At 41.0% G+C, this 22,375-nt stretch overlaps 1 protein-coding gene across 1 annotated transcript in view; it reads right to left on the bottom strand.

Moving 5' to 3' along the window:
- Positions 1-5,321: 5,321 nt before the first annotated feature.
- FANK1 (fibronectin type III and ankyrin repeat domains 1) overlaps positions 5,322-22,375 on the bottom strand; it is a 51,866-nt gene continuing 34,812 nt past the window's right edge. The window contains exons 4-11 of the mRNA XM_056850103.1: positions 20,400-20,481; positions 19,341-19,415; positions 17,808-17,873; positions 11,956-12,121; positions 10,816-10,959; positions 5,649-5,726; positions 5,514-5,558; positions 5,322-5,414 (exon numbers count right to left, since the gene is read on the bottom strand). Of these exons, the coding sequence (XP_056706081.1) occupies positions 5,322-5,414; positions 5,514-5,558; positions 5,649-5,726; positions 10,816-10,959; positions 11,956-12,121; positions 17,808-17,873; positions 19,341-19,415; positions 20,400-20,481 (749 nt within the window). The remainder of the gene's footprint in view (positions 5,415-5,513; positions 5,559-5,648; positions 5,727-10,815; positions 10,960-11,955; positions 12,122-17,807; positions 17,874-19,340; positions 19,416-20,399; positions 20,482-22,375) is intronic.

The raw sequence follows: 22,375 nt of genomic DNA, 5'->3' as shown, positions 1-22,375 counted from the left end.
TGTTCTGTAACCCATCCGGCATCCTTATCCCAGGGCAAAACAGAGATCCAAACTAAAAGATTAAAAATTACTTCTAGATGTGATGTTGAAACCAAAGGTAAATGTGATATTAGGTTAATAGTCACGAAGCTCAGAGATCTCTCTCCATGAAGTAAAAAGATTGTTGTCTCTGGGGTGTTGGTGGCTCATGGCCACACAAGAAGGATTCTACAGTTTGTGACCATACAGTCTCTGGGTAACCACAATCTATAACCAATAAACATAGATAAAATGGGACCTAACAGTTAAGGCCATCTGTATGTTGAAACAACAGATGAGTTAGCAAACAAGACTGCTTGGCTTAATGTTTTAAAATTTCCATGTTCTATAGAAACCATTCCACCACTACTTAAGATAATTATAGTTTTCTGCTTTCAAAGAAAATCCTTTTAATGGCTGTTTTTACTTTTATTCCCGTGAGTTCTCAGGGGGAAAGAACATTGTTGTCAGAGAATCAGCATCACAGAATATTGGGTTGGAAGGAACTACAGGCATTCTAGATCCATCCCCTATTTTGAGGCTTGTCCATCTATTCTGTTCTCCTTAAAACAACCAAACAACATCTAGGCTAGTGTATCTCAGTAACAGAAGGTGGCTACACCACAGAGCAAACAGCTGCAGATTACTAAAACAATCAAACAAACAAAAAACTACTCACATGCTACAGGGAATATTGACATGTCGCTAGCCACTATGACCAAGGGAAAATACGGCAACGTTCAATCCTGTGTATGACCAAAAGTGATCTTCCAAGTGTTTCCAAAGTGCAATTTATTGTGATTCCAAGCCAGTTCCACTGCTGCTTGCCACTTCTAACTATTGCAATAATTCTTGATGAGCCAAAGGAAGGGAAAGACTCCAAAAGCACAGATAAGTGAACTGCACAATGAACATAATGGGTTGGGTCTAACAACATGCAAGTCGAGCTCCACTTGCAGAATGAAATTTTCCTCTTACTGTGCTCCCCCCACCCCAAGCACCACCCCAAGTTTCTGAGAACTCTTCCCAAAACAGCCCTGGGCACAATGTGGGAGTGGGGAATTGGCAAAAAGTCTCCTCTATGCAGAAGAGCCCTTCTAGGAAAAACTACCAGAGGATCTAACCCATTTGTTTTAGTGTAATAAGTATTATTATGAACTATGCCCAGTTTTTGTAAAATACATGCTACTTTGAACCATTAACAAAATACTACAGAACAGATTTTGCATGACCTTGAAACAGACCAGGTTCTTTTTAAATTTTCAGTATTTTTCTTTCTCAGGCAGGTGAAAGTTTTCTGTACATATAGAAATTTTATAAATTTTTCTATGCAGTCTTAATGCATTGTCTCAGAGGGTGCTATTCTTAGAGGGTTCTGGACTTGTTTACACAACCAAAGTTGCCTGAGGTTATTTCAGAGGTGCTGACTCAAAATGATTCTCTTGAGTTGATGTAACCTTAAGTGACTAAGAAAATGGGCTATGGTTCAGGACATCCAGGAGCTTAACAGAAGAGCTCCTTCAAAAGAAGGAATACAAAATGTTAAAATTTATGTGGGTGATCTGAATCCTTGAAAGTGTTGTGTAAATACTAAGTATTATTACTGTATCTTCCATCCTTTCTTAAATGAGCAGAGAATCCCAAGCTCTCTCTTTTACCTCTTCTTTGCTAATTTGTCACTGTTATTATCGAACTGAGGGTACCATCCAACTTCTGAATCCCCTGATCACTTATTCCAAGATGAAACACAGGTGAGCCAGGGATTCTTTTGTTATTTGCAAATTACTTTAGCTTCTAATCAAGCTCTTGATTACATAATCAAATGAGGGAAATGGTTTTCTCGTAAATGATGATGCTGATTTAACTAAGCAAATGTGAAATATTGCACTGCTAACACTTATTCCACTGGCTATAACAGATTTTTATAACATACCAGTTTTCTAGAACGATATACTGTTTAAATCATTGTTTGGTTGCAGACCAGATGTAAATTTGTAAATGTATCACTTTCAAAAATAACCATACAAATAAAATATCCCTGCTAAATTGCAATCAATTCAGATATCCTTGAAGACAAATGGTACTGAAATAATAAATAATATTTTTGTTCAAGACAAATGCAACTAAATGTGAACTCAACTAGGCAAAGAGGGCAGGTTTAAGAGGTAATTGTACTAGCAACTAACATTTCCCCATGGCATTTTGACCTTGGACTGAAAAGTTTCTCTATTACTGTGTTTCATCATCCCATTCAGACATCTCTTTAGCAGGTCATATAAAATGCAATATGAATTGCCATTATGACCAGCTCTGATGAACAAAATATTGTAATGTTCTTTAAAATAAGATTAGCAACTGATGTGTAATTTTAACTGTAGATCATCTAGTCCTTGGTGCATTTTCCTGGAGGCAATTTCCATTCACTGAAATCAATGGGATATTTCCAAGTAAAATATTTAGAGCTGTGGTGACAGATTGGTATCCGCAGACCATTTAGTACATTATGACTGGATATTAGATCTACATAAACCTCTGTATTAGCTTGATGAACCATACCTTTATAATGCTTTCAATTATGTTTGTGTTTGCTAAACTTTTTGCCACATAATGCACCGTATAACAGTTTATTTTACTTTGTATACATTACTTTAAACATTATAGCAGTACCCTGTTAAAGATTAATACAAACATAGGTTTCAATAAGCAGACTGTCTATTCATTGTGAAATATGCTGTTCTAAATAAACAGTCAACATGACTTTGTGTACCACGTTGTGTTTTCTGTAATTAAATGGAATGATTTCTTCAGAAAATAAAACAGTGAATACTTTATTGAGCAGGTGTGGGATAACTGATTTTACTACAATAATTACAGGAGTATACTGAATCTCTAAATGCCACTAAAGTTTGTTTTTAAAACGCAGGTTACCAGAACCCTGAGTAATCTGCACACAGAAATACAGGCAGGCTAACTATGTTTATTATTCAAACTGAGTGGTGTGCAGGTTAAGGAAATGTGCAAAATCTTGATTAAGGAATTGTGTTATTATGGAAGCTGACTAGCCCTGGACTGAGGGCAGGAAATGTTTAGGTAACCAACATATTGGATGGGGCAAGTGGAAAAACAACTAAGAATTAGCATGAGAAATATAGTAAGGGTTGCAAAGAAAACTTGGAAAGAAAACAATTTGCTAGCCGTGGATTGGTCTGAAGATATCTTCTCTGGTCCAGGCTTGGCTTCTCATTGTCGGTGCCACACATAGGGAATTTGAGCCTGAGCTGACCACCTTTGGGTTATTGGTTTCCTTTTAGGGTGAGCAATGGGAATAGGCACATGGGTTCCTGCACTGGCGTATGAGATATGTATAGCCTGTATTCTGTCATCCATCTGATGTGATATGCAGAGCTTAAAACATCTCCTCCAATATTATACCGATGCACAGGTACGGAATGTCTGGCAGAAAGAAGCTGGAGGGAGAGGTGAGAAGTGCAGTTCCTCTGGCCCTCTTAAGGAAAAGTGAAGACTAAATTCCCTGTTTGCCCCACTACAACTTTGACTTTGCACAATGTCAGGTCTGTTAGATTTCTGTCATTCTTGACCTGCTTCTACATGAGCATATAAACCTGGTTTATATGACCAAAACTTGGCAGAATGAAACTGCACCACAAATTTTATCTCAGCTAATTCAGCTGGTTTGGAGTCATTCAACAACCCTAACCAGGAGCATGAGGAGAAGGGTAGAGGTGATCCTCAGGGCATTTATCTACTTTTGTAGATTCCTGCTACAAATAGCAGCCAATTTAGATTATATTGACTTGCTCTAGCTTCCAGATACAGGTTAGGACTTCTGCTGATTCCCCGCCTAGCTCACTGGTAGGTGTCCTCTATGAATTCAATGTTGTCTCATATTTGTATTGAGGATCCCCAAGAGGTATGTTCTGGAAAATTTCAATAGCCATGATGCAGCAAGTTTTGTTAGGACTTAATGACTGTTGACGCACTCAGTGGACTGTTCTACTTCATACTGGGCCCAACAGATGAGATACTTTTTTGTGTGTCTTGAGCAGGTTTATAGCACTCTAGTTAGCATGGTGCGATTAAACTCAGTATCATGGTCAGATCATTATCTGCTGAAGCCTGTAATAATGGGAACTGGTTAAGAGGGTCCACTCCCAGAAACTAATGGATCCCTTTGGACTCAGAATGCTCTTGGGCACTTACAGTGCCATCCTAAGCAAATTTACGCTAAGTTCATAGATTTCAATAGCTTAGAAAGGTGTTACTCTACTTAGTTACTCTGTATAGATAGGGAATTTTAATGGTGACGCTACTGATACCCTAGGTACATTTTGGAATAAGGAACCGTCAGGGGCTTTCCAACTACTGTCAAATAGGCCTCTCTCTCCCTGACTTTCTAGGAAGTTGGGAGAAATGAAATGAATATTGGCAAACAACAACCCTCACACTGAATCAAACAGAACCCATCATAGAACCCATTTGTAGTCCTATGGAATAGCAGTGGCGGTGGCAGAAAAGGTTTTCACTCCACCATCACTGCATCAGCTGAATTTCTGAAGGCATTTCATGGTGTGTTAAAACCTTGATCTGATCCCAATTTGGAAGATTATTCAGTGCAATGCTGCAGCACTTCTGCAAAATTCTTTGGTGATAAAGTCTCTTAGATAGAATTTGGTTTAAATTCTGGTTTGCCTACAGATCAGTCGTCAGACATTTCAGCAGAAGTACTTGGTTTGTCAGTTTTGTATGTGTAACGTCACACTGTTCTCTCTGGAATTGTGAAGGCCATCACTTACAAATGAGATCCTTGTTGATCCTGGCTTATTAAACTTCTCCGGGACAAATTAACTGTTCTGCTTGCCAGAATTATAGATTCTTGCCCAGTTGAAGGGAACTTCCTGATGATAAGGAAGGAAGCATTTTAAAGCTTCTGTCAAAGCCAGGTCTGCTTCACTTTCCCCTAAGTTTAAGGGAATACATAAGTACAAGGGCACAGTGCATTAGTCCTAGGAAGGCAGGCCACCCTGGTAGTCTATAGGACAGAGCTCCAAGTACAAATAAGTGTCCATTTTTCCCTCTCCCAATTCTCTCTGCACCCTAGCCTTGCTCTGCACTGTACTCAGAGCAAAGGTAGATTTAAACCCCAGAGAATATGCTGGAAATGAAGCAGGGCTAACATTTTAATAGAAGCATCCAACAGTCCATAACAGTCAAAAAGGTAAGAGGGAAAGCAGCCAGAATGTAGAGCTCATGGTCCTCACCCTCCTGATCAGAAGACAAGGGCTTCATTTACTTTCATCATTTAACTCTGCACCAGAAGCTTTAGAAGCAGTAGCCACCTCCCTTACTTTGCTTGCTTCTATCAATGAAACCACACTCTAAACAAACAAACAAACAAACAAAAGAAGTTAACTGGTATGAACAAATGCTAATACATTAGGTATTTGGAAATGAGTTCAAGGAAAATATATGCATACCATTCTGTTTAAACTTCTAGCCATTTCCAGGGCACCTTTGCCGTACTGGGGAAAACAACAAAATTACATGTTCAATTTGTTTTTTACTAGCACCTCCCACACACACACACAAAACCCTGCAGTTATTGCTATTACCTCATTTTTAACTGTAATGTCTGCCCCTTTCTCCAGCAGTACTTGAACCAACTCTTCATGGTTGTTTAATGCTGCCACCTGCAAGCAAAAGTAGAACAAAAATGCTGTAAATAATTTCACTTTATATGCCCTTAAAGTTTGAGAATCTTGGGGCTACTTAACATACGTCCAACTCCCCTATCAGAAGTCAAACCACATGTAGGAAACTGACAGAATTTATGTCACATTTAATAAAAATATACACATTTGTTAAATCCGTTGCACAAAAGATGGAAAAGTTGCTTCCAGAAACCCTTGAAATAAACATCTAAGTTCATCACATGTGCTAACTACATTAACTGATTTTCTCAGCTTCCTATATACAACTTAGTCCTGGGGAGGAAATTTTTCTTGTGTGAAGTAGCCCTATGTCTGAGATCTAAAAGTGCCATGTAGGTCTATTTCCCTTCTCTGCATTCTGGACATCTTTGTGATCACTTGTAATCAAAACACTATAGAAGAGAACATTTTGCACCAAAGATTGGAGTGCTTATACTGGGAAGAGCCTGTTTGGATTAGTTCTTGCAGTTAGATTATTGTGTAAAGTAAGTTTGTTCTCCTCCCACAAGACTTAAACAGTTTGTCCTGCCTAATCATATATGGCGGATAGAAGGAGTTGCTTTGGAGACAGGACGGACTTCTTCTTCAGCAAGGGTTAATACTCCTGTTCTGTTAGTTGGTGGTACACAATGCCAGCAGCATTACAAAATATTAGATCCTAAAAGGGACAATTTAAAACGCACAAACATATTCCCATATGGAAAGTTCCTGCCTTAATAGCCTCTGACCAAAAAGCAAGGCTACTATGTTACCCAAATGTATGCGACTCCCTACATCTGAAGCATCCCTCTTGCCTGTTAAGAGCACACAGACATGAAGCTGGGTAAATTTAAATCAGGAACCACTGCCTGTGTATACCAGGGTCCAGAATTTTGGTATGGGACAGAGATTTATTTCCTAGAAATAAAGCAGGTGGAAAATAGAATCAGAGTCTAAATCTTTATCTAGAAATACAGATGATGAAGATGATGATGATGAAGATGATGATGAAGACAAAGAAGATGATGATGATGACTACAATGATGAATAAGATGATGATGAAGAAGAAGAGTTGGTTTTTATATGCTGACTTTCTCCACTACTTAAAGACTCAAACCAGCTTAAAATCACCTTCCCTTCCCCTCCCCACAACAGACACCCTATGAGGTAGGTGGGGCTGAGAGTGACTAGCCCAAGGTCACCCAGCTGGCTTCATGTGGAGGAGTGGGGAAACAAATCCAGTTCACCAAATTAGCCTCCGCTGCTCATGTGGAGGAGTGGGGAATCAACCCCGGTTCTCCAGATCAGAGTCCACTGCTCCAAACCACTGCTCTTTAACCACTACACCATGCTGGCTTTCTAGGTAGCTAAAAGCAAGAGGCACTCAGAGCTGAAGGCTCTCTTTCTCTCTCTTTCACACACAAAACCTAGCCCCAGATAACCTAACATCCAAGCAATAAAAGAAGGGGCAAAGGAAAACATACAAGCCTGTCCAAAGCAGTGCAGGGGTCCTGGGTGAAAGGAGAACGATAAAAGAAGAAGCAAGGCAGGGATTGGGGATGGCTCCAGATCTCCAAGGGCCCTGTGTTCAAGCTATCCAGGGGAAGTAGCAAGGAAGCTCAAGGGAATGGCTGCTGCAAAGTTTGGAGGTTTGGAGAGGTTATATTTATACTGTAAAAATGTTGGGAGTGTGAACAAGGGGGCTCCAAAGCCAGGAACAGTCTGGATCAAAAACGTTTTAAATCTTACTGGCCAATTTGATTCTAACTGCCAAAGGAGGTGAGTAACCGCAGTGCACTGCCACCTGAACTAATCTGGTGGACAAAGAACCAGGTGTGAACTGATGGTCATATCCAGATAACACAATAGGCTTAAGACAGAGGAAATGGCCAACTGGAGCCTTGCGTGCATTACGGGCATGTTATCATAGCTAATCATTGAGATGTTGCCCCCATTTTTGAGTGGGAAGGGACTAATTCACTTAACTCTATGTAGAGCTACTGAAGGAGAGCCCGTGTGGTGTAGTGGTTAAGGTGTTGGACTAGGACCTGGGAGACCCAGGTTCAAATCCCCACTCGTGTCATGGAAGCTTGCTGGATGACCTTGGGCCAGTCACACACTCGCCGCTCTGACCCTGGCTGGTATTTGGATGGGAAACCTCCAAGGAATAGTAGGGTTGTGACATGGAGGTAGGCAATGGCAAACCACCTCCGAATGTCTCTTGCCTTGAGAATCCCACCAGGCTTCGCCATAAGTCAGATGTGACTTGATGGCAAAAAAAGAAGAGAGAGAGCTATTCAGGCTGTTTCCCTTTTGTTATGTTAGGAAGTGCTTTAAGTGGAGTATTCAAGCTGTTTCCCTATTGTCATTCTACGAAATGCCTTTCTGGAGCCCCATCTGAGTTTTACTGATATATGGGGGTTCCCTTATGGATGTCTATATGGTCTGGTATCAAATGCTCTAGGAGATGTTTGCTATCAGTTTTAGTGGCAAGTGTAACTGATGAAGCGTAACAGATGAAGTACTGTAGGTTAAAACAATGTTCTCCTTTAAAATAAAGGTAAAGGCCCCCTGTGCAAGCACTGGGGTCATTCCTGACCCATGGGGTGATGTCACATCCTGACGTTTACTAGGTAGTCTTTGTTTATGGGTGGTTTGCCAGTGCCTTCCCCAGTCATCTTCCCTTTACCCCCAGCAAGCTGGGTACTCATTTTACCGACCTCGGAAGGATGGAAGGCTGAGTCAACCTGGAGCCGGCTACCTGAAACCAACTTCCGTTAGGATTGAACTCAGGTCGTGAGCAAAGCTTGGACTGCAGTATTGCAGCTTACCACTCTGCGCCACGGGGCTCTTTCCTTTAAAATGGGTAGCTGTTATTAGCACACGCAACCTCCTCAATGACTGGGAAGCTTTGGATGAACCACTGAAGAGAATTCATTGGCTTAAGGTTGTCTTTCTGAAGTATGACGGGTTTATTTCTCTTGACTCTATTACAGAACAATCATAAGCACAGGGATGAAGCAGCCAAGTTTTCCAGGTAGCTAAACAAAAAAGTAGTTTAAAAACCCTAGCAGCCAGAACTCAGGATTTAATAGGGCCACTTCACCTGCTACATAGCGGCAAGACTGAGTTTGCCATCACATGCACACTCAGCAGGGAGCTACTGTCAGTCACAGCTCCCTGATGAGCTGTAAGATATATGGGTTTGCAAACACGGCTGTCACATTTGCACTTGACATTTTTAAATACACAGCAAAAACAGCTTAGGTATGCTCCTAAAAATATGGTCAGTAGTCTCAGGCAGATGTTTGATAGAAATCAGACAGACCTGTCACAAAGGATCAGGGACAGCTGAGTAATTTGCTGCACACCATTTGAGCATATGTTTACTGATACTGTGGACGATGGGCTCAACTCTAGTGCTGCAATTTGCATCTATGTGAGGGATCTGAATATTAATCAGATGTCAGAGCTTGGCAATAATCTGCATGCTTCTACAGATCATTAAAATATCATCCTAAACCCCTATTTGAAAGTACTTGTGTGCGTGCTCTCTCTCTCTGACTGGAATGAAAATATGACACAGAGAACATTTGATCTTTATAGAATCTACAAATGTGGTACTTCAGAAAGATAGATTTCGAAGTGTGAAGGAATCAGAGGGCTCATCTTATTAAAGAAACATTTGAATCTGCTCAGCCTATGTGCTGCATTTCATGCACCAAACCAAAAGGATATAGTTTGATATAAAGTGCCTTAACAAGAGAAATCAAAGAAATTGATTGCAGCTTTTCAAATCCTCCTGTCTTCAGAATGCCAGTTCAAGGAGTCCTTAAGGGGCACTGATAATAAAAGGGTTCCTTGTGCTAGCATTGCATAATATTCCTGCAAGCAGGATTAGCACTGCATGAAAAACAGGGTGATCCCCCCACTCCAAAAAACCTGCCAGACTGTGCAAGAGAGACTTTCCTCAACAGGGCCAAGCAGTGTACTGGTACAGGTGGAGTATCCCTTATCCGGACATCCCATATCTGCACTGGTCTGAAAACCGGACCCTTCGAGCCAGCATGCAGGCAGATCCCTGCTGCCTGCTTTCCAAGTTCCGCTCACATAAAAAAAAAAAAAATACAGCATACACTGCATTGTAGGTGGAGATTGAAAGCCTGCCATTCTTGGTTTGTTGTTGCTCTTGTTTAACAGCTGATACAGGTATTCTGCTTTCTGATGGTTCAATGTACACAAAATTATTAAAAATATTGTTTAAAATTACACACAGGGGATGCGTATAAAGTGTTCATAAAACATAAATGGATTTGGGTCCCTTCCCCAAGGTATCTCATTATGTATATGCAAAAATTCCAAAATATTCCAATATACAGAAAGATCCGAAATACGGACCACTTCTGGTCCCAAGCAGTCTGGGTAAGGGATAGTCAACCTCTGATCCGTGTCATTTGTAGGACTTTCTATCTTTGTCACAGGATTGATGGACAATAGTTTTTATCACATCAGGGTGAAATAAAGCCATACATTGGAGATGGAAACTGATGGTGATGGGGGGAAAATCAGTGGGCATATGCCACGCCATTATAAGGTGACCCCTATACAGGGAAACCGCTAGGAGTAGTATCTCACTTTCATAGACTGTAGGCCTTTGAATCTGAAATATCTCCCCAACTGCATCCATTAAGGTACAGATGAGTTCCAAAGATTTTTCCAGTTACAAAAAACCTCTTCTCTCTCCTTAGTAAAAGTAAAGGTCCCCTGTGCAAGCACCGGGTCATTCCTGACCCATGGGGTGACGTCACATCTCGACGATTCCTAGGCAGACTATGTTTATGGGGTGGTTTGCCAGTGCCTTCCCCAGTCATCTTCCCTTTACCCCCAGCAAGCTGGGTACTCATTTGACCGACCTTGGAAGGATGGAAGGCTGAGTCAACCTGGAGCCGGCTACCTGAAACCAACTTCCGTTGGGATCGAACTCGGGTCGTGAGCAGAGCTTGGACTGCAGTACTGCAGCTTACCACTCTGCGCCACGGGGCTCCTTAATTTGAACCATACTGGCATGGTATTTGTTGTAAATGCATACCATTAAAGGTGTCTTGCCATCCTTATCTTTTAAGTTCACATTTGCTCCAGCTTCGATTAACAGAGCCGCCACATCACTCTTCCCACTTACTGCACATACTCTCATCAGTGGAGTCCATTCCAGTCCTATGTCTTTAACATCAACCTGGTTAGGAAAGAAAAGATATTCAGGTTATGTAGCTTGAAACATCATTTTTACCCAAAAAAAACCAAGATGATAAATTTCTGTGCTGCTGGATATTACCTGAGCCATTGTCTGCCTTTCCTAGCTTTCTTTGTGGCTGTGCAGCATTCTTAGTGTGGAACAGCCTCCTCAGCTGTTTGTAGACATGAGCCCAGCTGATTCTCCCTTCCCTTATACTCTACTTCAAAATCCATTCCTTCCACAAAATCTCTCTTCAGCCTCTTGATATGGTCAGTATCTCTTTCTGGCAACTAACCTAACTCTGCCTCATTTACTGCTTCCCATTTTTCATATACCTTTGTCAAAGGCTTCTCTTTTCACTTCAGCCCTCTTCATTTTACTTGAAAGCTCTTCTGGCAAGGAAAGTACCAGTACTGTGTTCTGTAGCGTATACCACAAGCTGTTTCATGCAGCAGCAGCAGCAATAGAAGCAGTATTGGTCAAGATAAACCCTATTGATGCTATCTTTTAACATGAAACAGTACTATACTAAACTTGTAGAGGGGACTAGAAAGAATATCAAGGGAAGAAAAATATAGCAAGGTAAATTGTGACGGGGCAAACACATTCAAGAGAGGGAAAATAATGAAATCATTTGCTCAGTAATTAGCTGTAATTCCAGTTTCAACTGACCACCACTGCCACTAATGGTGTGAGGGGCCATGGCTCGGAGGTAGAGCATCTGCTTGGCACGCAGAAGGTCCCAGGTTCAATCCCCAGCATCTCCGGTTAAAGGGACTCGGCAAGTAGGTGATGTGAAAGACCTCTGCCTGAGACCCTGGAGAGCAGCAGCTGGACTGAGTAGACAATGCTGACTTCATAAATTCATAAGTATTCTACAGCAAGGGGGCACGTGCCCTCCTTATCCTTCTGCAGTGTTATCTAATACATCAGTACCATAGTTGAAAAACGACCATAAAATACGTCTTCCCTTGCATTATGCAAATAAACCCATACCTTGCAACCATCCTCAATCATCCATTGAACAACATCAAAGTGTCCTCCATCAGCTGCCCAGTGCATAGCTGTGCAGCCCCCAAGGTCTCTTGTTTCCCAAGAAGCTCCTTGGGATCTGAGGTATTGGACAATATCCAGGTGACCGGAAAAACAAGCTATCATTAAACTGTAAGATAAAAAACCACTGTCATTTATTTTGCATGATTGGCAGAAGTGAAAATTTAAATCAGTAAGTCATTAAGCAATCCTTATGTTAGTCCAAGAAACTTGGTGTTTAAATATATTAAGAGTTCCAATCTTTGCCATTAAGGCTGCCATAATATATAATTGATGCATGAGCCCAACAGTGCCATCCTAAGCAGAACTACACTGTTCTAAGTCCATTGAAGTCAATGGGCTTGGAAGGGTGTAATTCTGTTTAGGATTGCCCCATAAATTGCAAGCAGGCTTGATATGTCAGACTGGAAAACACTACAGCACTTACACGATATGAAATGTAAACTGAAACCCTTCACTTTCAATGTTTCATGGTTTTCAAGCATGAGTGAAATTGTAAGTACTTTTCTCTTAAACCAAAATTTTGCACTTTAAAAATTTTGAGTTTTGAAATTGAATGTCACTGCATTACATAAAACCTTTACTCTGAAGGATAGAGGATGTTTACATTTATTTTTCTTGCCTTTTTAAAGAAGAGTACTTCTAGGCAACACAAATACATAAACCTCTTGAAAACTAATGTGTTCCATGTCCAAAAATTCTGAAAACCAATCAGCACACAAGTTTTGCAAGCGGTTTATTTTTGAGTTGTTGCAATATTACACTACTGTGCCTTTGTGCAACAATAAGTGTATGTGAAGTGCTGTCAAGTTGCAGCCAACTTATGGCAACCCAGTAGGGTTTTCAAGAAAAGAGACTTACAGAGGTGGTTTGTTATTGCCTTCCTCAGCATAACGGCCCTGGTATTCCATGGTGGTTGTCCATCCAAGTACTAAGTAGGGCTGACCCTGCTTAGCTTTTGAGATCTGACAAGACCTGGCTTGTCTGGGCCATCTAGGTGGAACAACAACCCCACCTTTAAAATTATATTTATTGGCCAAATCCCCTTTTCTCCTTAATCTGCCTCTTTTTCTCCTGGGATCTCCCTGCTCTACTACTGCAGCTCAGGCTGCCTGTTCTAAATTCACCATGCAAGTGGCTGCCATTTTTATTCTGGGATGGAATTTCACAGTGAGGGACAGAAAGCGGCATGGCATAGCCTGAGCTTCTCAGCTCTTGGAAGCTAAGTAGGGTTGGTACTTGGAAGGGATATCACCAAGGAAGTCTTTGCAGAGGAAGGCAATGGCAAACCACCTCTGCTTCTTACTTGCCCCTTGCTGGGGTTGCTGTAAGTCAGCTGCATCTTGACAGCACTTTACACACACACACACACACACACACACACATTTCACAGTGAAGGCTCAGTTTACCAAGTGGACATGCAATCTTTGTGAATTCTTGACTAAGTGAAAACCAGCCAGAGGAGAAACTGAAGATGCATTTTTTGGTGTACAAAAATTGGTTGCAACCTTTCAGCACCTTCCACATAAAGACACATTTTAAAAACTGCTATTAGCCCTTTTGCTGCAAGTTTTCCAAAAATGTGGCCCTCTCCAAATAACTTCTTGTGTAAAATTTCATATTAATAGAACAAAATGTCTCAATTTTATGACAAACAGAATTCAAGCAATATAGCAATGTGGCACACAGAAAAAAAATCTTATAGTTAGGGTTGCCAAACTCCATCCAGCTGGAAATCTCCTGTTATTACAACTGATCTCCAGCCAATAGAGATCAGTTCACCTGTAGAAAATGGCCACTTTGGCAAGTCCCTCCCCTCCCCAAACCCTGCCCTCCTCAGGCTCCGCCCCCAAAATCTCCAGGTATCTCCCAACCTGGATCTGGCAACCCTATTTATAGTGCAATTCTAAACAGAGTTGCACCCTTCAGAGCCCATTGACTTCAATGTTCAATGCGGATAGAAGGGTCTTACTTTATTACGACTGTATTCTTAATTAAACAGCTACTCTCACAGATACATAATTTTTGTTTAGGAAAGGTACAATCTTGCAAACACTCCACTCAGGGAGCTTGACTGATAATGGGGCTTTACAGACAATGGACAGGCAATGTTTCCTTTAAAGACCTTTCTAAAGCTTTAAAAAGAAACAACATTTCAAGAAACAACATTTGGAAAGCATGGATTTAATTATATAACTACTCAGACAAGCTCCTTTATAAAGAATAACAACACGAAAACAAGCTGTTAGTCAATTTTACGCATATTCCTAGAACACAGCACAAAACCAACTGATTGCTTGGTCACACATCGTTTTATAAAGGATGTTTTTTATGAAATGCATAACTGGATTTGTAAAACCCCTTGTTCCAAAAAAATAAAGTTGGAGAACAGTAGTAACTGGAGTTCAACATATCTGCAGTTCATTTTTTTTCCATTCTGCCACAGAGAACAATACATTAAACTTCAATTAAAAATGCAGCATATCGGCTTGCGTGGAATTAAGATTTCTCAGTCACAAGCATTAGCCTAACAGTTATTTGGAGACTGCCTGTGCCACCCTTCCCAATAAACAGCAAAGACAGAAATGTAAAGAGAGATCAGAGATTGTCAGATTGGGAGTTGGGAGTAAGCGAGGGGTGTTAATAGAAGAGAAGGTAAAACGAGACCAGAGGCGGTTCAAGAAAGACTCTGCAAGAATATCAACTATACAAAGTTCTTGCCTCATAATGGCTCTACAGAGCACATTTTAAGTCAAGTGAGTGTTAGTCATTTTAGATCCAGGCACTTTGTATTAAGTTTCTCATTGGATTAAACCAAGGGCAGATCAACTATACAAAGTTAAGAGTTGACAAGAGTTAGAGAAACAAAGAAATTAAATGAGGAAAAAGAAAAGTTCTTGGGGAGCATAGAAATCACTGCCTAATGAATAAAATGTCTCTGTCTTTCCTGAGAAATCTGCCCTTGGTTTAATCCAATGAGAAACTTAATACAAAGTGCCTGGATCTAAAATGACTAACACTCACTTGACTTAAAATGTGCTCTATAGAGCCATTATCAGGCAAGAACTTTGTATCGTTGATTTCCAGTACAGTTTTGACTGAAGGAACACACATTTACAGTAGGCAGTGTCATTCACTTTAAGTTCTCTCTACACAAGTACTGCTTATAATCAAGCTATCCAAAGAATCACTGGGTTTGGCTGCATAACCAAATTTCATTCCAGTGAATAAGATGAACAGCATTTGGAAGGAAATTCATCAAGTTTTCAAGAAACTGAAATTTTATGCTACTACAGAAAGTACGAAAAATTGTTCTACCAGGGCTCATTTTTATAAATATGTAAATTGTGCATGACCTTCAGATCTGAATGGGTATTAATTTGTACCCACTTTTCACACTCTTTGATTTATGTATCACTAATTATGTATTGTCTGCTTTCAAATCTGGTATGGCACATACAAATAGCAAATTAGAGTTACACAAATATGTAATTAATGTTACACCAAATATGCAATTTTGAAAAGTAAAGGGACAAATAAATAACAAAATATTTTAAAACGACTATGATTTATTGCTACATACATAACAAGCTTACAAGCTAACCTTGCTTGACTTTGTTCAGAAATTTACTTGTGAAAGAAATTTTACATAAAATATTTGTGCAAACCAATATTTATATTTTAAAAATGTTTTCATTCCAATCTGCAAGAAAATCTGATTTGAACCAGACACTAAGAATATCTGCAAACAGGTAGTTTTCCTAAACCGTATAATGTATCCAGAACTAAATTGCCCAATATGCTAATCCAGTCTCATGCCTGTTTATTTAAAACACTGACAGCTGATTTGTACAGCAATTTTATGATGGAGTCTTAAGTGAAATCACATGTATTCATTTTTACTGCAATATTTGCTAGACTGTCTGGAAGGGGTCATTTTGTTTTCTTGGCCTTGTAGTCTGTATGCACTATAGCTGCCCACTATAAACGGTTGCCTCCTATTACGCCCAACATGGTAGAAAGGGAAAGAAGAAAAAGGGTGGCTAAGTGGTGCCATGGCCTCAGCTATTACCTCTTGCCCTGAGTTGTGCATGCTACATCTGCAGCCCCATTCTCAGCACAGTGCAGATTGGTCAGGGTGGGGTGTAGAGAGAGATCTCCTCTCTGGTTCACCTTGGAGGGACAAAAGGTGGCCTGACCAAGGTTGGGGACTGGGTGACTTGGTGCTCGGGAACTGGGCAGGAAACATAGTCTGTGGGTGGGCACTAGACAGGAGAGGCTACACAGACGATCCTAGTGGATCTCTTTAAGGGACCTCAGGGGTAATGCTCATAGAATAGTCTATTTCAGGTGCTGGCAGTCTTTCTCCCCTGGTAATATCCCAACAAAGTGGCTGGGACTTTCACTGTCAGCACTTTCTGTAGTTCTCTGCCCATGCTATGTCAAAACACAAGGAATTTGTATGCACAAAGCTGTGGTCTTGTATTGATCCAATCAAGTATGTGTTTTGTCCTTTCCCCTCTCTATACTGCCACTTGCTGTAGGCACAAAACCCTTAGCGTCGCTTTAGATTTAAACCAGACAGATCACAGATATATTTTAACAATTTTTGCCAAATACTATAACTGCCATAATTCAAGATGGTGACTGAACCAACTGTAAGTCAGAGCTAAGGCTGAGCTGAAGTATTATTCACCAAAAGTCTGGAATGAAATGGGCAGCATGTAAGGGGTGTAATGCTTCCTAAAAACATGAAATGTACCTTTAATTTGCATCTTCTGTGTCTTTTTTCAAACATTGCAGCCCTCTATGTCACCTGCTTGTCATTGCCTTCTATTTTACTGCATATCCTAACCAATCAAGGATAACCAATTGATTGTAATGATATCATGCTGCCACATAGCCAATCAGAACTGACTAGGTACCATCTAGGGCTGTTGAAAAAAAAATTCGGTGAAGTTCGGCTATGGCAAAATTCAGCCCCTTTAAATTCGGGACATGCCGAAGTCCGAACTCCCCCGCTTCGGATCCCCGAAATTCGGTGCGAGATCCGGAGTTCAAGGGAAAATTTGTCCCCCCGTGCGCCTTCACGGGGCTTCCAGGGGGGCGCGCGGGGGGGGACAGATCTGCGCCTCCCAGCTGGGAGGCACAGATCTGTTTAAAGAGCCCCCCGCGTGCCTTCAGGGAAGCCCCGTGAAGGCGCGCGGGGGGGGGACCCTGAATCTGCCAAATTTATTCGCCGAACACCCCAAAGTCAGCGAATTCGGCTCCCCCGTTTCCCGCCTTTTTTTGAGTTCGGTTCGTCTCAAACTAAAAACCACCGAATCTTTAGATCCCCCTGCTGGCCTTCCCTGGGGTACAGAGAAGACCAGTGGGCAGGATCTGACACTGATCCAGCCCGTGTCACTTCTCAGACATCCAGAGTAGCGGCATGGGCTGGATTTCAGCCAGATCTACAGCAATTCCATGCAGCCCTGATTCTCTGGGCTCCCGAGAATCAGGGCGGCATGGGATTATTCAGTGGCAGGTAAGTAAGGCAGAGGGAGGGGGAGGGAGGGGGAGGGGGAAAACTTCAGTAAAGCTGATATGCACACCCCTAAAGGCTATAAAGTTAGGGGGTCTGTTTTAGCTCATCCCTAGGTGGACTTGTCTGTTGCTTCAGGCTATAAACATACACAGATCTCATAGCATCATAGTGCAGCTTCTCCGCCTATATTAAGATAACCTTATTTTTTACTTCACAACGTCATCTTGTCCCATATATTCTTTGATGACAAAATATATGACTCCATTACCTGTCTTTCCCACTGCTATTCTTCTTGTTCACTTCTGCTCCATTCTCTACCAAAATTTCGACAAGTCTAGATATAAAACATTTCTAATGTATTATTTTCTATCAACTAGAAAATACAATGTAAATTTGGATGCTGATTTTGATTACTGCTTCAGTGAGGAATTACAGTACTTCAAGCATAGACCACAAGCTCATGAACTATACTGAAGTCATTTTATAAACCAATATCACGCTTTCTAAGCTAGTGTCATCTGTTAGAATACTGAAAAAATCCTGAATTCAGGACACAACTTGATCAGTAATTCGCTGGATGATTTCGAGGAAGTGTCTATATTTCAGTCTCAGTTCTCAGTATACCAAAAAGGAAAAATAATTACATATTACTGGGGACTGCAATGCTATGGATGATATACACAGTACTTTGAACATCAAATAAAGCATTAATTTCAGGACTGCAGCTGTAAGAAGAGAATAATTAAACTATCGAAATTAGCATATCTGAAAGCACGGATGGCCAGCTTTTGTAATAGAAGGGTCCATTCAGTGGCCTGAAATGGTTGAGCTCCATTATAGAGCTGGCACTGAGCATATGTGTTCAGTCATAGCAAAGTATACAAATATGTACTATCACATACTATGTACTACATTTGGAATATCTCTGTACCATATGTCCTTAACAAAAACTTGGTTGGATTAAAATACTACGAGAGGAATGTAGTATTATGACATGACGTTTTGCCTTTCTCCCTTCCTCCGCAGCCCCCTGAGTCCTTCGAAATTCTGCTTCTGGGGTTCAGGTTGCCCTCATAAAGAGAGTGAGAGTGAAGTGGGGAGATGTGCAGTAGGAGGGGAAAGTCAGCAAAGACTGCCCACTGTCCTCTACCAAATGAATTGCTGTTCCACTAATTATTTTCTGCTATGCCATCAAAAGAGCACTTCTGCATCAAACCATTATTGGTAAGGCTGGTAATGTTCAAATAAAATTGCTCCAGAGTTTAATTGGACTACGGGCCATTGCTGATTTAAACACATGATAAGACAAAGAACAGAAAATTAATAAGTGAAGCATACTATAGATCAAGGGTCCCCAATCTTTTTGATCCTGTGGGCAAATTTGGAAATCTCACATGGCATGGTGGGCTCAGTAACAACATGGCCACCACAATGGCTGCCACAGTAGGTGGAGCCAGCCACAGAAGGATCTGCCACAGCTTAACTTCAGTAAACACAGTGTAGATCCTTGTGATATGGTGGCAGCTACTGCCAAAGCGACATTTTTTAAAAATCTGCACAGCCAATCAAATCTCCAATAGTCAATCAGAAGTCTTGCTGAGCAAAAGCTGTACCAGGCCCTGCCCACTTCCTAAAACACTGGCGAGCACCAGAAAAGGTCTTGGTGGGCGCTATGGTGTCCAAGGGCACCATGAAGGGGAGCCCTGCTATAGATCACAACATATGAGATCTGAATAAAACACTAAAGTATAAAGAATACCCTATTATATAAGAAAAATGTAAAAGGGGTTGTCATACTAACCTGCCAAATCCTTTTTGTGAAGCAACCATCAAAGCTGAATATCCTAATTTATTAAGTGTATCCACCACCACTTGCCTTATTCAAAGAGAAAACAGGTTCATCATTGTCCAACAAACATTTTCACCACTTCCTCTTTCCCAAACATCACTTGTTTTAAGTTTGACTGGGGGCAAGCTGGGTTGTATATTTTTGTTTAAGTTTTTATTATTTGTGTGTACGATCCGCTTTTGAGTTCCCAGGGCAAGGGAAAAGTGAGCTAAAAATATTTAAATACATACATTTAAATAAATGTAAATAGCATGAGATTCCTTCTGCAGGGGACTTTTCCTCCTGCCGACAGCCATTCTGAAAAGCCCCTTCTAAGGATTACCTATTTAATTGAAGCCTCCACGGTGGATTGGGTTGAGGGCAATTGTAATATGTAGCAGCCAAAACAAGAAATCAGCAAAAACCCATGATTGCCTTCTGCTCACAAACCGGGATTTGGGGGGCAAGGCTAGATCCAAACCTGCTTTTCAAAACTGGGGTAGGCAACCTCTTTGGCCCAAGAGCCAAAAAATGCAACATTCGCCTGAGCAGCTGTTGATGAGCCAGCAAACAAAAAGGGGGGGATAGGGTTGTACTTGTCCAAGTATGCTTGGAGCAAGGGAAGTCCCAGCATCTCAGGGTTTTGCCTTGGACTCGACTGGTTGCTTTGCAGTTCTGGGAGACAATGATGGGCAATACGCCATGCCCGTTGTCTCCTCCTGCACCACTGGCCCCAGCAGAGCTGCCTGTGCCTCGGTTGCAGATCTGGCCCCGGGTACCACTGACAACACACATGCCAGGGGTTGCCTACCCTTTTACAAAATACATGCATCATTGATCCATGTAATAGCATGATAAATTGTAATAAGCAATTCTTTCACTCTGGGCTCATGAAATACGCAATCAAATATTTAGAAGATGGGGAAAACTACTTCTTGTGCCACAGCACAACTCATCATCCAATTTTCATTATTATCTTGTGCTCATTGTTACACAGATATGGATATTTTAAAAATGTGAATTATTTCTCACTTTCCTTGAAGAATATTAAGAACTGCATTCACATCATTCATGCTCACAGCACGATGGAGTTGGGCTCCACTCATTGGTTCTCCTGAAGGAAACAAAGCATGAAAATATTTGCAAAGCAGGTTAGACAGAAATTTATTCTGCTGGTGCTGTCAGCTATTAAAACACTGCAGAATAACTGATTAGCTTTCACATTTTTCAGTGCCGCATTTGGATATCTCCCAGATTTTGAAATTAAACAATGGACCTTCTATCATTGTTTTGCAGACAGCTGAGTTATTTAAAAGGTGACTGAATTCTGGTCCCCCCTCCCATCACACAAGATTATTTATTTTAAAATCTTCTAGGTCACCTTGCAAAAAATACATGATGGTTCAAAACATTATGTACATGTCTGATACCGATTCCAGAAAGAAGGTTCTCAGTTTACATTGCTTACGAGCTGATGCTACATAATGGCTATATGTGTGAGCTATCAAATCTCACCTTAGCCACAAATTCATAAAGTGGCCTTAGTCTCTCTACCTCCCCTTTAATTTGCAACAGGGAGATCATAAAAATGTCAGGGACACTGCACAAGCAATGCATGTAAAATGCTCTGAACACTCCAAAAACAGCTGTATACTTCTGCAAGAATGTTTTGGATTTGCTTTGATTCAGCTCTTTTCTTGTAAGAACATTCTATTCCCATAGTGACTACACTTAGGCACTAGAAGGGCAATCTAAATTGGGAAGAAAAAACTAATTTATATCAGGAGCCAATAATGAAAGGAATCAAAGCTAACAGAAAAAAGACGAGTTTAAGTTGTAGTCTTCCCCCCACCTCTTATATCTAAACAGCTATATTAACTATACCTGCTTTAAACAAAACTTCCATGTGAGAAGCTTACGCAAAACTGGCACAGCAGGTCTCTGAAATTATGTCCCCACAATAAATGTGATGAAGGAATCCAACAGGTGAAGGTCATGCTTTTGTCTTTTGAAATAAATCCTTCATGTATAGTAAGCGAGCCATTTGGTTGCAGATGTGCAGGGCAACATGTTCTAATGTGACAATAAGAATTTTATTTATGGAACTGAAGGCTCTATTGAAAGCCGTGAATAAATGATGGACTCATTGGTGAAGACATTCTCCAATTAACAAGCAGCAGCTGTTTGTCTTTCTATTTTAGGGTCTAATTGATTAAAACTGCACGCCTCATTTAAACAGGACTTTCCTGTACTTTACCTATGGAAAAAAGAGGCATTAGACTTTTTTTTGAAGTACTTGCCTTTCTGATTTATGAGGGCTCTTTCCAACTGAATGCAAATAGTAAACCAAAAAAAAAAGGCATTTTATCTTAACATGCATATTCTTAACATGCACATTAAAACAATTAAGCTCTGACTATGAATGGTGTGAAATATTTATATGAAATAAAAGCTGTAGGTTGAATAGAAATGGCATAGTTGGTCTGTAGGGTTGCCAGGTCCCTCTTCCCCACCTGCGGGAGGTCTTTGGGGCAAAGCCTGAGGAGGGTTAGGATGACTCCCAAAGATCCTAGCAACAGAGGAAGCGAGTGGAGGACTACCTCTGCAGTGTCTAGAAAAAAAAATGTATGGAGTGGTGATTAAATGCTTTGTGTGTGTAAAGAGCCATCAAGTCACAGCTGACTTATGAGGACTCCAGCAAGGGGCTTTCAAGGCAAGTGAGAAACAGAAGCGGTTTGCCATTGCCTTCCTTTGCAGAGTCTTCCTTTGCGGTCTCCCATCCAAGCACTTGCCCTGTTTAACTTCCAAGATCTTACGAGATCAGGCTATACGATACCATTCCACACCCCCTGAAATGCCTTATACCCCAAAATTAATGCCAAAGTTTGCAACCCCAAAGGATAATTTTTGGCTTTGAACTCTGAGCAGACACATAGGCTATGTGAGGTTTCCCATATCCCGTGGTGGGATTCCCACCTTCAGCCACCATCCTAGTCAGGGTACACACT

Source organism: Euleptes europaea, chromosome 5, assembly GCF_029931775.1.
Source record: "Euleptes europaea isolate rEulEur1 chromosome 5, rEulEur1.hap1, whole genome shotgun sequence".
Classification (NCBI taxonomy): Eukaryota; Metazoa; Chordata; class Lepidosauria; order Squamata; family Sphaerodactylidae; genus Euleptes; species Euleptes europaea.
This window is presented reverse-complemented; position numbering and strand designations above follow the sequence as displayed.